Source organism: Oncorhynchus masou, chromosome 2, assembly GCF_036934945.1.
Source record: "Oncorhynchus masou masou isolate Uvic2021 chromosome 2, UVic_Omas_1.1, whole genome shotgun sequence".
Classification (NCBI taxonomy): domain Eukaryota; kingdom Metazoa; phylum Chordata; class Actinopteri; order Salmoniformes; family Salmonidae; genus Oncorhynchus; species Oncorhynchus masou.
Genome location: NC_088213.1, coordinates 44,171,675 through 44,188,237, shown reverse-complemented (window position 1 = coordinate 44,188,237; position 16,563 = coordinate 44,171,675). Strand labels below are relative to the sequence as shown.

The window sequence follows — 16,563 nt, the reverse complement described above, 5'->3', positions numbered from 1 at the left end:
GGCACCCCACATAGTACACTACAGAATGAAAAATAATGTAGTGACAATTTTAGATATATGTTCTTTAAAAAAATTATATTTGAACTGGCTTAGTCATGAAAATAAATGTTTAAAGAAATTAATTTTTACCCTGTCATAATCCAAACCCATCTGTTTCAGGGATGTGAAGTATTATATTGTTTGTTTTCAACCTCCTAGAACCAACCGTGTAACAGGAAGACGTTGCTATTTGTATACATTGTCATAGAACCTCGCGTTACCAGCCGATCGGCAGTAAAACATCTACTTTTTATAGCTTTAAGTTGTTAAATTATAATTGTATTATTTTACCACTACAGATAGGCCTATATCATTGACATTTAGGACTGATTTCAGGTGTAATTGTTGCATGTAGTTAGAGCACATTTAGGCCTAAATGTGAACGTCTCACAGTCTTGTGACTTTTTTAGAAAGGTGATGTGGTCATGTATGATTTCAAAAGTAAAGCCACAGCAAGTGACTGTAAAGTGGTCTAACATCTCAATGTGTAGGTTTTCCGCCCACTCTGCCTATAGTGGGTGAAATGTTTTCTTATGGTATAAAATACATTTTACTAAGGCAAATATGATTATTCTTGTTCTGAATTGTTCAGTGGGGTCTTTTTTCGAAAACATAATTTAACATTGTCTAATATATCCAATAATAAGCACCGGGCTCTGTTGACATAGCTTTTGAGGATTTGACATTTTTGTGGTTGTCTTCAAAGTTGTTTCCGCAGGTCGCAAAAAGCTAAATTAGCATGACACAAGCAGAATTAAATGTAAAAGGATTTGAAAATGAAAAGCTTGGTATACGCTCAGTGCTCGGTTGACATTTCAGAGATGCGCTTGCTTTTGCAAGAAATCTTTTAAAAAAATTACAGGAATTTTGAATTCATATGAAAAGCGTATACTAAAATCGGAAAAATATTACATGACGTGTCTGAAAATCGATATCCATATAACCTCTATGTCCTGCGGATTCGAGAAGAAAGATAATGAGTTCAACAGGCAAGTGAGCCTGTCAGGTCGCCGGTTGCCTTAGTTATTGCACGGAATCTAGCCTTGCTGAGGGGGGAGGGGCTCCTTTTTTATTTAGTCACCCTTATTCTGCCCATCCTACAAGGGTAAACGCACCAATACATTTTGAACAGATTATGATAGGGACATGCGGTTTGGACCATTGGTTTGGAGAGGTGGAAAGGTTGTTCCCTTGTCATATAATTGCTACATTTACTATCAATATATCATTAAAAAAAATTGTTTTCCACAATGTAATTTTGGCAAAAAAAAAAAGTGTTGTGAATATTGGGTCACGACTGAAACAACCTGGTTCAATTTGGGTCCTGAGGCAAAACCCAGTTGAGAACCACTGATCTACACAATTAACATGGTTATTTTATCCATTGGTCAAAAAATGCATTTTTGATTGGACACCCTGCAATGTGTGTTTCTGTATCGCAGGTGAAGTGTTCGACAGGGCCTCAGAGCTGCAACTGGACTGCCTCTGCAGTGGTGACAACCACAGCATTGCAGAAATGAAGCATGAGGGCAGCCTCCTCCCCCTGGAACCACCCCACCATGCAGGGTTTTCCAGCCCCCCCCAGAAAGGGCCTTCCTCACTAGCTGAGAAGAGCAGCCCGCTGCTCATGGAGCCCAGCAACATCAAGGCTGACCCCGCCGGCGACATGCCTGCCAACACAGGTGCGCATGTTTTTGTATTTATTTAACCTTTGTGGATAAATAAAGTCCCATTGAGGTCAAGATACATATTTGTGAGGGAGACCTGGCACCTGTGTGTCCAGTGATGTCCTCAAACCAGTCGGACTGGTCCAAGCGTCAGGCTAATCCGTTTGTTTTCGACAAAGTCTCATCTTATTTTTTTACATTTTTTATTTTACCTTTATTTAACCAGGCAAGTCAGTTAAGAACAAATTCTTATTTTCAATGACGGCCTAGGAACAGTGGGTTAACTGCCTGTTCAGGGGCAGAAAGACAGATTTGTACCTTGTCAGCTCGGGGGTTTGAACTTGCAACCTTCCGGCTACTAGTCCAACACTCTAACCACGAGGCTACCCTGCCGCCACAAATTTTGGACACCTACGCATTAAAGGGTTTTTCTTTATTTGTACTATTTTCTACATTGTAGAATAAAAGTAAAATACATCAACACTATGAAATAACACACATGGAATCATGTAGTAACCAAAAAAGTGTTAAACATATCCAAATATATATTCTTCAAAGTAGCCACCCTTTGCCTTGATGACAGCTTTGCACACTTTTGTCATTCTCTCAACCAGCTTCACCTGGAATGCTTTTCCAACAGTCTTGAAGGAGTTCATATGCTGAGCACTTGTTGGCTGCTTTTCCTTTACTCTGCTGTCCGACTCATCCCAAACCATCTCAATTGGGTTGAGGTTGGGTGATTGTGGAGGCCAGGTCATCTGATGCAGCACTCCATCACTCTCCTTCTTGGTCAGATAGCCCTTACACAGCCTGGAGGTGTGTTGGGTCATTGTCCTGTTGAAAAACAAATGATTGTCCCTCTAAGCGCAAACCAGATGGGATGGTGTATCGCTGCAGAATGCTGTGGTTGCCATCCTGGTTAAGAGTGCCTTGAATTCCAAATAAATCAGTGTGTCCAACAACGCACCCCCACCTCCATGCTTCACGATGGGAACCACACATGGAGAGATCATCCATTCACCTACTCTGCGTCTCACAAAGACATGGCAGTTGGAACCAAAAATTTCACATTTGGACTCATCAGACCAAAGGACAGATTTCCACCATTCTAATGTCCATTGCTTGTGTTTCTTGGCCCAAGCGAGTCTCTTCTTCTTACTGGTGTCCTTTAGTAGTGGTTTCTTTGCAGCAATTTGACCATGAAGGCCTGATTCATGCAGTCTCCCCTGAACAGTTGATGTTGAGATGTCTGTTACTTGAACTCTGAAGCATTTATTTGGACTGCAATTTCTGAGGCTGGTAACTCCAATGAATTATCCTCTGCAGCAGAGGTAATTCTGCGTCTTCCTTTCCTCATGAGAGCCAATTTCATCATAGTGCTTGATGGTTTTTGCAACTGCACTTGAAGAAACTTTCTAGTAACTTTCTAGTTCTTGAAATTTTTTGTATTGACTGACCTTCATGTCTTAATTATCTGAGAGTGTCAACATAATGGCAACTGAGATCTTTTATAGCAAAGATCCACCCCCTAGTCGACATGATAAACCACTGGTCTTAGGAAAACTGCACAAATGAAGATTTTACTTTAGAGGAGTATCCCATAGGCAGACAGCATTAGCTATGAATTATTGTTCAGTTTGGTCTCCTAAACGAAGTTCTTATCTGGTTAGTTAGACACATTCCAATATGATGACAAGGCTGACCTCTCCCCTCTCTAGGGCCCAAGTAACTTTTACCACATAAGCATACTTATGAAAATTGATAAAACATCTATTTATCAATGTTACCTAAAGGATTCTGATTCTGCCACAATAAGACCTGGGGGTAAATTGTATGTAATTTGGTTTTGGAGTAATGAAGTTTATGCACAACTTTTTGTATCAACTGATATCTGGCATTGATGGAACGAGTGAATTCTAGACAGGGTTTCCCCATAGATCATATGAAATCTCAATATTTAACTCTTTCAATTCTTTTTATTTTTTACCCCAATTCTCCTTGATGACCAGTAAAGGCCTGTGTGTAGTTGGAGAAAAAGGAGACAAAATGAGATTAGGTGTTTTGAATTGGGAGGGCGCTGTAGCAAATCATAAAATAAATGTTTTACAGGGAGGGTGTCAGCATTTTTACTTTCCACTTTGCTATCCTTATACCTTATACCACCCACCACTGCGACTTGTATGCTCTAGTCGGCTGGCCCTCGCTACATATTCGTCGCCAGACCCACTGGCTCCAGGTCATCTACAAGTCCATGCTAGGTAAAGCTCCGCCTTATCTCAGTTCACTGGTCACGATGGCAACACCCATCCGTAGCACGCACGCCAGCAGGTGTATCTCACTGATCATCCCTAAAGCCAACACCTCATTTGGCCGCCTTTCGTTCCAGTTCTCTGCTGCCTGTGACTGGAACGAATTGCAAAAATCGCTGAAGTTGGAGACTTATCTCCCTCACCAACTTCAAACATCAGCTATCTGAGCAGCTAACCGATCGCTGCAGCTGTACATAGTATATTGGTAAATAGCCCACCCATTTTCACCTACCTCATCCCAATACTGTTTTTATTTATTTACTTTTCTGCTCTTTTGCACATCAATATCTCTACCTGTACATGACCATCTGATCATTTATCACTCCAGTGTTAATCTGCAAAATTGTAATTATTCGCCTACCCCCTCATGCCTTTTGCACACAATGTATATAGACTCCCCTTTTTTTCCTACTGTGTTATGACTTCTTAATTGTTTACTCAATGTGTAACTCTGTTGTCTGTTCACACTGCTATGCTTTATCTTGGCCAGGTCGCAGTTGCAAATGAGAACTTGTTCTCAACTAGCCTACCTGGTTAAATAAAGGTAAAAAATAAAATTAAAAAAATGTGTCTGTCTTGGAAGTAACGGAAAAAAAGGTGAATGGGGGTGTGAATGTATTCTTTAATTGGACGAATTATGCTAATTGCTTATCTATGTAGAAGTCTTCAATTGTGGCCAGTCCCTTCTCCCTCCATTCAAGAAATACCTTATCAGACCGAGATGGAACAAAATAATGATTTAAAAGCATATTGGGGTGTATACAGAGGTATCAGGCACCTTGCAAACATGCTTAATCTGGTTTAAAATTCTTTAAGAATTTCTCAAAGAAAAGTTGTCAGTTTGTTTGGAAGAGAGGAATTTGTGACAGAGTTGAGTTGCATATTTAGCCACAGGGGGGAACAGTGTCCAACTTATCAGGGAAACCCAGTTGCTGGTATGTTAATGCCCTGGCATTTGCAGCCTAGTAATAATGCTTAAAGATGGGTAGGCCTAAGCCACAACTTTCCTTGGGCTTTTGCAAGTGGGCCTTTATGAATACGGTGGTTTTTGTAACCCCAGACAAATGACAAGGTTGTTGAGTCCAAAGTCTTAAAAAGAAAAATGTGAAGATTCTGGAAAAGATTAAGGAACCTGGGAAGAGAAACCCCATCATGGAAAGAAGCAATATACTCCTGCTCTGTTTTTTGTTGTTGTAGCTTTGCAACCAGCTCACTGTAGTTAAGATGAGCTTTGGATTTCTAGGTATTTTTAGTGCCAGGCAAGTTAAGTGGTCATGCACCATTTTAAATGGTATCCTCTCTAGCACACTTGTTGTAAAATTATCCGAGATGCACATGAGATCCCTTTTCCCTCAATTTATTGAATAGCCAACAGTGAAGAGGCGACTCCGGGATGCTGACCTTCTAGGCAGAGTTGCAAAGAAAAGGCCATATCTGACTGGCCAATAAAAAGAAAAGATGAAGATGGGCAAAAGAAGACGCTGCAGAGAATCTGCCTAGAAGTCCAGCATCCCGGAGTCGCTTCTTCACTGTTGACGTTGAGACTGGTGTTTTGCAGGTACTATTTAATGAAGCTGCCAATTGAGGACTTTTGGCGTCTGTTTCTCGGCCTCCCACTCGTCTTTCTATTCTAGTTATAGCCAGTTTGCGCTGTTCTGTGAAGTAGTACACAGCATTGTATGAGATCTTCAATTTCTTGGCAATTTCTTGTGTGGAATAGCCTTCATTTCTCAGAACAAAAACAGACTGAAGTGTTTCAGAAGAAAGATTTGTTTCAGGCCAGTGGGTCAGAAGTTTACATACTCAATTAGTATTTGGTAGCATTGCCTTCAGGTTATGTCAGGTTTGTATAGGCCTAGGCTCACACGCTTTTTAGCGTTTTAGGTTTATGTAAACTTTCCACTTCATTGTGTGTGTAATTGTTTTTGCAAACTTGGAAATGAAACGGTAACAATTAAAACAATTTTTAAAAAGCGGTGATGGCTTCCCGGGTGGCGCAGTGGTCTAAGACACTGTATTACAGTGCTAGTTGTGCCACCAGAGATTCTGGGTTTGAGCCCAGGCTCTGTCGCAGCTGGCCGTGACCATAAGGCGATGCCCAATTGGCACAGCATCGTCCGGGTTAGGGAGAGTTTGGCCGGCAGGGATATCCTTGTCTCATCGCGCACTAGCGACTCCTGTGGCTGGCCGGGCGTAGTGCACGCTGACCAAGTCGCCAGGTGTACGGTGTTTCCTCCAACACATTGGTGCGGCTGGCTTCCGGGTTAGATGTGTGTTGTGTCAAGAAGCAGTGCGGCTTGGTTGGGTTGTGTTTCGGGGGACGCATGGCTCTCGGCCGTCGCCTCTCCCGAGTCCGTGCGGGAGTTGCAGTGATGTGACAAGACTGTAACTACTACCAATTGGATACCACGAAGTTGGGGAGAAAAAAGGGGTTAAATAAAACAGAGAGGAGATCTGAAGGAGCACTTCTACTCCATGCGCACTAGCGCCTCCTCAATACTTAGATTTTTCTATATTTCCACAGAGGGTCAGCCGGTGAAGAGGAAGAAGGGTCCAGCCCCCAAGATGATGGGGAACGAGGTGTGCAGCGTGTGCGGGGACAAGGCCTCAGGCTTCCACTACAACGTGCTGAGCTGTGAGGGCTGCAAGGGCTTCTTCCGCCGCAGCGTCATCAAGAGCGCCCAGTACTCGTGCAAGAACAACGGCCGCTGTGAGATGGACATGTACATGCGCCGCAAGTGCCAGCAGTGCCGGCTGCGCAAGTGCCGCGAGGCGGGCATGCTGGAACAATGTGAGTTGTCTGTTTGAGCTACAGTTCCCTGTGGCAGCCATGTTTTTAATTATTTTTTATATACACCTTTATCTTCAAAAACACCTGTGCTTTTTTATTTTTTACCTTAGATATGTAGGGTTTGTGCTAAAAAAACGTAGAAGATGCACTAATATTAAATGTAGAGATACTGATTGGAGATGGCTTGGCAAGAGATCTATAAAAAGCTGTAGTACATCATTGAAATTGACCTCCCAAAACTATGGTAGTATATCTTTTTCCTACTTGTCATAATATGCAATCTGGTTTCAGAGCTGGTCATGGGTGCACCTCAGCCACGCTCAAGGTCCTAAACGATATCTTAACCGCCATCGATAAGAAACACTACTGTGCAGCCGTGTTCATTGATCTGGCCAAGGCTTTCGACTCTGTCAATCACCACATCCTCATCGGCAGACTCGACAGCCTTGGTTTCTCAAATGATTGCCTCGCCTGGTTCACCAACTACTTCTCTGATAGAGTTCAGTGTGTCAAATCGGAGGGTCTGCTGTCCGGACCTCTGGCAGTCTCTATGGGGGTGCCACAGGGTTCAATTCTTGGACCGACTCTCTTCTCTGTATACGTCAATGAGGTCGCTCTTGCTGCTGGTGAGTCTCTGATCCACCTTTACGCAGACGACACCATTCTGTATACTTCTGGCCCTTCTTTGGACACTGTGTTAACAACCCTCCAGGCAAGCTTCAATGCCATACAACACTCCTTCCGTGGCCTCCAATTGCTCTTAAATACAAGTAAAACTAAATGCATGCTCTTCAACCGATCGCTACCCGCACCTGCCTGCCTGTCCAACATCACTACTCTGGACGGCTCTGATTTAGAATACGTGGACAACTACAAATACTTAGGTGTCTGGTTAGACTGTAAACTCTCCTTCCAGACCCATATCAAATATCTCAAATCCAAAGTTAAATCTAGAATTGGCTTCCTATTTCGCAACAAAGCATCCTTCACTCATGCTGCCAAACATACCCTTGTAAAACTGACCATCCTACCAATCCTCGACTTTGGCGATGTCATTTACAAAATAGCCTCCAATACCCTACTCAACAAATTGGGTGCAGTCCATCACAGGCAATCCGTTTTGTCACCAAAGCCCCATATACTACCCACCATTGCAACCTGTACGCTCTCGTTGGCTGGCCCTCGCTTCATACTTGTCGCCAAACCCACTGGCTCCATGTCATCTACAAGACCCTGCTCGGTAAAGTCCCCCCTTATCTCAGCTCGCTGGTCACCATAGCATCTCCCACCTGTAGCACACGCTCCAGCAGCAGGTGTAGCTCTCTAGTCACCCCCAAAACCAATTATTTCTTTGGCCGCCTCTCCTTCCAGTTCTCTGCTGCCAATGACTGGAACAAACTACAAAAAGCACTGAAACTGGAAACACTTATCTCCCTCACTAGCTTTAAGCACCAACTGTCAGAGCAGCTCACAGATTACTGCACCTGTACATAGCCCACCTATATTTTAGCCCAAACAACTACCTCTTTCCCTACTGTATTTAATTAATTAATTTATTTTGCTCCTTTGCACCCCGTTATTTTTATTTCTACTTTGCACATTCTTCCATTGCAAATCTACCATTCCAGTGTTTTACTTTGCCACCATGGCCTTTTTTTGCCTTTACCTCCCTTATCTCACCTCATTTGCTCACATCGTATATAGACTTGTTGATACTGTATTATTGACTGTATGTTTGTTTTACTCCATGTGTAACTCTGTGTCGTTGTATGTGTCGAACTGCTTTGCTTTATCCTGGCCAGGTCGCAATTGTAAATGAGAACTTGTTCTCAACTTGCCTACCTGGTTAAATAAAGGTGAAATAAATAAAAATAACTGTTCTGATTTTGTGTGTTCCAGGCGTTCTCTCAGAGGAGCAGATCCGAGGGAAGAAAATGAAGAAGAACGAGGAAGAGATTGCACGCACGTCTGCCGTGGTGACCCCCATCCCGGTGCCGGAGGTGGTCCCGCTGGAGCCCGAGCAGCTGGAGATGATCGAGAAGCTGGTGGCCATGCAGAAGCAGTGCAACAAGCGCTCGTTCATCGACCGGCCCAAAGTCACGGTGATTGTCTCTGAGTGTCCCAATTATTTTGATGCCACAGGGCAAACTACTAACATATGGCATGCTAGATATCTTAAACAGTTTTGCTTGATTGACAGTTGCACTAATGTAGGGATTGGTTTGAAATCTTCATCTTGATATGGAGGTGGAATGCACCATTTCTGCATTCCACAACATCTCCGCTTGTTCAAAGACATGTTATCCAAGAATACTGCACAAAATATTGTTGCTGTTGAATTTTGGGCAAATTAACTGTCATCTAGCCAATTTTTGGTAGTTCTGCATGGCTGAGCACATGGCGAAATCTCTGCATTGTATTAGGTGTTAAACATTTTTATTGAATAATTCATTAATCTATTGACGTCTGTCTCCATCTAATTTCCAGCCGTGGCCCCAGAGTCAGGACCCCCAGAACAGGGAGGTACGGCAGCAGCGCTTTGCCCACTTCACCGAGCTGGCCATCATGTCGGTCCAGGAGATAGTGGACTTTGCCAAGCAGTTGCCTGGCTTTCTAGAGCTCACCAGAGAGGACCAGATTGCCCTGCTGAAGACCTCAACCATTGAGGTGAGTCATGGTTTTTCTCCTCACCATTTAACTTCTTTCCTCTCATGTTCTCAGACAGATTTGTTAAAGTGGTAAATACAGTAATAACAAATGCCGGCTTGATATTGTCTTTTGCCGATTTTAAACACTCTTTCACCTAATTAAAATAAAAAAAATTCAACACTTCTAGTCAAAACCACTGTGGGGGGGGGGGGGCTCTATATCATTATGTTGGTTTTCAGGATCATATGTCAAGTAGATGATCTACTTTGCAGGATATATCTCACTTGATCCCCAGTCACTGATGTGCCTTGTTTTTCTGCAGATCATGCTGCTGGAAACATCGCGGAGATATAACCCTGCCATTGAGAGCATCACGTTCCTGAAGGACTTCAGTTATAACAAGGAGGATTTTGCCAAAGCAGGTACAGCATCATCTTTCCTTTTTGTCTGAGATGTTCATGATCCACATTCAAACGGCATTCAGTCAAAAACAAGCTGCTCGCCTTCAATCACCTCCTGTTCTGTACCCCATACTCCAGGGTCTCCCACCCTTTTTTCCTCATGACCCCCTTGTTAACATTAAAAAAAGGCATTTGTTGTTTTTGAAGCTCATTTCCTGCAATTCCATGTAGTTTTTAACAAGATTCATGACATCTTTTAGGTAGGCTATTTGAACTCTGAAGCATTTATTTGGACTGCAATTTCTGAGGCTGGTAACTCCAATGAACTTATCCTCTGCAGCAGAGGTAACTGGGCCTTCCTTTCTTGTGGAGGTCCTCATGAGAGCCAGTTTCATCATAGTGCTTGACGGTTTTTGTGACTGCACTTGAAGAAACTTTCAAAGTTCTTGAAATTTTTAGTATTGACTGACCTTTCATGTCTTAAGTAATGATGGACTGTCGTTTCTCTTTGCTTATTGGAGCTGTTCTTGCCATACTATGGACTTTACCAAATATGGCATCTTCTTTATACCACCCCTACCTTGTCACAACACTGCTGATTGGCTCAAATGCATTAAGGAAAGAAATTCCTCTAATTACTGCAACGTAACAAGGCGCACCTGTTAATTGAAATGCATTCCAGGTGACTACCTCATGAAGCTGGTTGAGAGAATGCCAAGAGTGTGCAAAGCTGTCATCAAGGCAAAGGGTGGCTACATTGAAGAATATATATTTTTTTTTTGCATACTACATGAGTCCATGTGTGTGTTATTTCATAGTTTTGATGTCTACACTATTATTCTTACAATGTAGAAAATACTGAAAAACCCTGGAATAAGTAGGTGTCAACTTTTTACTGGTATTGTGTGTGTTTTATGTATGCATGCATGCATACAGTACACAGGCTGGAGGTGTATTTACATATATAAAATCACACACACACACACACCCCCTGAAGTCTAGGAAGGCCCTGCACCCACTCAAGGGAACTTTGGTGCAACCCCTGCCATACTCTGTGGAGACATTGACCTCTTACCCTTAACCCATATTTATTTCCCTCTCTCGCTCTCATCCCCCTCAGGGCTGCAGTTGGAGTTTATCAACCCCATCTTTGAGTTCTCCAAGGGCATGAATGACCTGCATCTGGACGAGGCGGAGTACGCTCTGCTCATCGCCATCAACATCTTCTCTGCAGGTCAGAGGTCAAGTGGTATGCTAGTGTGGAACAGAGCTCATATGCAAGGTACCTTTATTACGAAGGTCTGGACATCGACTTAATCATTTTGGGACGATACCAATATGAAATATTTCCTTTGCGATATCGATTTTTAAGCTATTATCGGCCTATACCAATATGGTCACTGATATATATTGTGCATCCCTAGTAATAATATGCGGAAGCTTCCAAAAACATTTATGGGAACAGTGCCGTTTTCAAAGATTCTACAGGGTTTGCAGTGAAAATATGAAGTTACGTAAAGGTGGCTGTAGATATTTTGAAAAACTCTTCAGTAAATAGAATGACAGTAAAACAGTTTATGATACGGTACCTTCAGAAAGTATTCCCACCCCTTGACCTATTTAAAATTGTTACAGCTTGAATTCAAAATGGACTGAATAGATCATTTTTCTCACCCATCTACACATAATACTCACATAATGACAGTGAAAATAAGTTTTTAGAAATTGTTGCAAATATATTAAATACAGATATCTAATTTAAATAAATATTCACACCCCTGTTAGTATCACCTTCGGCAGCGATTACAGAGTCTTTCTGGGTAAGTCTGAGCTTTGCACACTAGTGCAATGTGAAAATATTTGCACTGTCAAGTTAGTTGTTGATCATTGCTAGACAGCCAGTTTCAAATTTTGCCATAGATTTTTAAGTCTATTTAAGTCAAATCTGTAACTAGGCCCCTCAGGAATATTCAGTGTTATCTTGGTAAGCAACTCCAGTGTATGTGTGTTTATTGTCCTGCTGAAAGGTGAATTTGTCTCCCACTGTCTGTTGGGAAAAAAATAGGTTTTCCTCTTGGATTTTTACCTGTGCTTAACTCAATTCGTTTTTTTTTGCCCACAACATTCCTAGTTCTTGCTGATGACAAGCATACAGTTGAAGTCGGAGGTTTAAATACACCGTAGCCAAATGCATTAAATTCTAGTAAAAATTCCATGTTAGGTCAGTTAGGATCACCAATTTATTTTAAGAATGTGAAATGAATAATAGTAGTAATTTCAGCTTTTATTTCTTTCATCACATTCCCAGTGGGTCAGAAGTTTACATACACTCAATTAGTATTTGGTAGCATTGCCTTTAAATTGTTCAACTTGGGTCAAACGTTTTGGGAAGCCTTCCACAAGCTTCCCACAATAAGTTGGGTGAATTTTGGCCCATTCCTCCTGACCGAGCTGGTGTAACTTGGTCAGGTTTGTAGGCCTCCTTGCTGGCACACGCTTTTTCAGTTCTGCCCACAAATGTTCTATAGGATTGAGGTCAGGGCTTTGTGATGGCCACCCCTCCAATATACATTGACTTTGTTGTCCTTAAGCCATTTTGCCAGAACTTTGGAAGTATGCTTGGGGTCATTGTCCATTTGGAAGACCCATTAACTTCCTAACTGATGTCTTGAGATGTTGCTTCAATATATCCACATAATTTTCTTTCCTCATGATGCCATCTATTTTGTGAAGTGCACCAGTCCCTCCTGAAGCAAAGCACCCCCACAACATGATGCGGCCACCCCTGTGCTTCACAGTTGGGATGGTGTTCTTCGACTTGCAAGCCTCCCCCTTTTTCCTCCAAATATAACGATTGTCATTATGACCAAACAGTTCGATCTTTGTCCCCATGTGCAGTTGCGAACTGTAGTGTGGCTTTTTTTTTTATGGGGGTTTTGAAGCAGTGGTTTATTCCGTGCTGAGCGGCCTTTCAGGTTATGTGGATATAGATACTTTTGTACCTGTTTCCTCCAGCATCTTCACAAGGTCCTTTTGCTTCTGTTCTGGGATTGATTTGCACTTTTCGCACCAAAGTACGTTCATCTCCAGGAGACAGAATGCGTCTCCTTCCTGAGCAGTATGACTGCTGCGTGGTCCCATGGTGTTTAAATTTGTGTACTATTGTTTGTGCAGATAAACGTGGTCCCTTCAGGCCTTTTGGAAATTGCTCCCAAGGATGAACCAGACTTGTGGAGGTCTACGATTTTTTTTTTAGGTCTTGGCTGATTGCTTTTGATTTTCCCATGATGTCAAGCAAAGAGACACTGAGTTTGGATGTATTTCATGGCCCACCTTCACAGGTACACCTCCAATTGACTCAAAGGATGTCAATTAGCCTGTCAGAAGCTTCTAAAGTCATGACCTCATTTTCTGGAATGTTCCAAGCTGTTTAAAGGCACAGTCAACTTAGTGTATGTAAACGTCTGACCCACTGGAATTGTGATACAGTGAATAAGTGAAATAATCTGTATGTAAACAATTGTTGGAAAAATTACTTGCACAAAGTAGATGTCCTAACCGACTTGCCAAACTATACAGTTGAAGTTTACATACACTTAGGTTGGAGTCATTAAAACTCATTTTTCAACCACTTCGCAAATTTCTTGTTAACAAACTATAGTTTTGGCAAGTCGGTTAGGACATTTACTTTGTGCATGACACAAGTAACTTTTCTAACAATTGTTTACAGACAGATTATTTTACTTATAATTTCACAATGTTGTTGATCTCCCTACCATAGCCACTAAACTCTAACGGTTTTAAAGACCCCATTGGCCTCATGGTGAAATCCCTGAGCGGTGTTCTTCCTCTCTGGAAACTGAGTTGGGAAGTATCTTTGTAGTTACAGGGTGTATTGATATACCATCCAAAGTTGAATGAATAATAACTTCAATAAAATCTTTGTGGTTGAATCTGTTTTTAAATTCACTGCTCGACTGAAAGATCTTACAATTACAATCTGTATGTGTGGGGTACAGAGACGAGGTAGTCATTAAAAAAATCATGTTAAACTCCATGCAACTTATTATGTGACTTGTTAAGCAATTTTCTTATTTTGGCTTGCCATAAAATTGGTTGAATACTTATTCTCAATCTTTAAGATTTTTTAAAAAACATTCCACTTTGACATTATGGGGTATTGTGTGTTGGCCAGTGACACACAATCTAAATTGAATCCGTTTTAAATTCAGGCTGTAGCACACACTAAAATGTGGAAAAGGTCAAAGGGTGTGAATAACTTCTGAAGGCACTGCATGTGTTTGTTGATGAGTTCACTATGAATGTGTTTTATTTTCCACTTTGGTGAACTTTCCGTGCCATTCACTCACTTATTTTCACTCGCCTCGCTGGTCCCTTCTGTTTAGAATTCTTCCGCATTTATGCAAAGAGTTATGGGATTTCAAAATATGAATGTCTTGACCTGGGTACTACAGAGACCTTGCCCATATGTAGGAAATAACATTCAACAGATGTCTATGCATTGTATTGGATATAAAATGTGAAGCTGTATTCGTATGTTCCCCAGACCGGCCCAATGTGCAGGACCATGAACTGGTGGAGAGACTACAGCAGCCGTATGTGAACGCACTTCGTTCTTACATCATGATAAAGAGACCAAACGTGAGTGCCCTACTTTTATATATGATTTAACTTGCACAAGCCACCATGTGTAGGTTTTGAGGATGTTTCAGTTTTCACATACACACTTATTTTTTTATTTCACCTTTATTTAACCAGGTAGGCTAGTTGAGAACAAGTTCTCATTTACAACTGCGACCTGGCCAAGATAAAGCCTAGCAGTGTGAACAGACAACAGAGTTACACATGGAGTAAACAATTAACAAGTCAATAACACAGAAAAAAAAAAGGGGAGTCTATATACAATGTGTGCAAAAGGCATGAGGAGGTAGGCGAATAATTACAATATTGCAGATTAACACTGGATTGATAAATGATCATGTACAGGTAGAGATATTGGTGTGCAAAAGAGCAGAAAAGTAAATAAATAAAAACTGTGGATGAGGTAGGTGAAAATGGGTGGCCTATTTACCAATAGATTATGTACAGCTGCAGCGATCGGTTAGCTGCTCAGATAGCTGATGTTTGAAGTTGGTGAGGGAGATAAAGGTCTCCAACTTCAGCGATTTTTGCAATTCGTTCCAGTCACAGGCAGCAGAGTACTGGAACGAAAGGCGGCCGAATGAGGTGTTGGCTTTAGGGATGATCAGTGAGATACACCTGCTGGAGCGCGTGCTACGGATGGGTGTTGCCATCGTGACCAGTGAACTAAGATAAGGCGGAGCTTTACCTAGCATGGCCTTGTAGACGACCTGGAGCCAGTGGGTCTTGCGACGAATATGTAGCGAGGGCCAGCCGACTAGAGCATACAAGTCGCAGTGGTGGGTAGTATAAGGTGCTTTAGTGACAAAACGGATGGCACTGTGATAAACTGCATCCAGTTTGCTGAGAAGAGTGTTAGAAGCAATTTTGTAGATGACATAGCCGAAGTCGAGGATCGGTAGGATAGTCAGTTTTACTAGGGTAAGCTTGGCAGCGTGAGTGAAGGAGGCTTTGTTACGGAATAGAAAGCCGACTCTTGATTTGATTTTCGATTGGAGATGTTTGATATGGGTCTGGAAGGAGAGTTTGCAGTCTAGCCAGACACCTAGGTACTTATAGGTGTCCACATATTCAAGGTCGGAACCATCCAGTGTGGTGATGCTAGTCGGGCAAGCGGGTGCAGGCAGCGATCGGTTGAAAAGCATGCATTTGGTTTTACTAGCGTTTAAGAGCAGTTGGAGGCCACGGAAGGAGTGTTGTATGGCATTGAAGCTTGTTTGGAGGTTAGATAGCACAGTGTCCACGGACGGGCCGGAAGTATATAGAATGGTGTCGTCTGCGTAGAGGTGGATCAGGGAATTGCCCGCAGCAAGAGCAACATCATTGATATATACAGAGAAAAGAGTCGGCCCGAGAATTGAACCCTATGGCACCCCCATAGAGACTGCCAGAGGACCGGACAGCATGCCCTCCGATTTGACACACTGAACTCTGTCTGCAAAGTAATTGGTGAACCAGGCAAGGCAGTCATCCGAAAAACCGAGGCTACTGAGTCTGCCGATAAGAATATGGTGATTGACAGAGTCGAAAGCCTTGGCAAGGTCGATGAAGACTGCTGCACAGTACTGTCTTTTATCGATGGCGGTTATGATGTCGTTTAGTACCTTGAGTGTGGCTGAGGTGCACCCGTGACCGGCTCGGAAACCAGATTGCATAGCGGAGAAGGTACGGTGGGATTCGAGATGGTCAGTGACCTGTTTGTTGTCTTGGCTTTCGAAGACCTTAGATAGGCAAGGCAGAATGGATATAGGTATGTAACAGTTTGGGTCCAGGGTGTCTCCCCCTTTGAAGAGGGGGATGACTGCGGCAGCTTTCCAATCCTTGGGGATCTCAGACGATATGAAAGAGAGGTTGAACAGGCTGGTAATAGGGGTTGCGACAATGGCGGCGGATAGTTTCAGAAATAGAGGGTCCAGATTGTCAAGCCCAGCTGATTTATACGGGTCCAGGTTTTGCAGCTCTTTCAGAACATCTGCTATCTGGATTTGGGTAAAGGAGAACCTGGAGAGGCTTGGGCGAGGAGCTGCGGGGGGGCCGGAGCTGTT

At 42.5% G+C, this 16,563-nt stretch overlaps 1 protein-coding gene across 11 annotated transcripts in view; it reads left to right on the top strand.

Moving 5' to 3' along the window:
* Nucleotides 1-16,563, top strand: part of LOC135505783 (oxysterols receptor LXR-alpha-like) — a 36,935-nt gene that overhangs the window by 16,357 nt on the left and 4,015 nt on the right. For 7 of the 11 annotated variants that reach the window (XM_064924964.1, XM_064924933.1, XM_064924937.1 and 4 more), the window contains 7 exons: nucleotides 1,482-1,721; nucleotides 6,540-6,806; nucleotides 8,706-8,914; nucleotides 9,294-9,473; nucleotides 9,778-9,877; nucleotides 10,977-11,138; nucleotides 14,424-14,518. In XM_064924964.1, the coding sequence (XP_064781036.1) occupies nucleotides 1,556-1,721; nucleotides 6,540-6,806; nucleotides 8,706-8,914; nucleotides 9,294-9,473; nucleotides 9,778-9,877; nucleotides 10,977-11,138; nucleotides 14,424-14,518 (1,179 nt within the window). In that variant the 5' untranslated portion in view covers nucleotides 1,482-1,555. The remainder of the gene's footprint in view (nucleotides 1-1,481; nucleotides 1,722-6,539; nucleotides 6,807-8,705; nucleotides 8,915-9,293; nucleotides 9,474-9,777; nucleotides 9,878-10,976; nucleotides 11,139-14,423; nucleotides 14,519-16,563) is intronic. The other 4 variants (XM_064924991.1, XM_064925001.1, XM_064924982.1 and 1 more) reach the window with 4 other exon arrangements.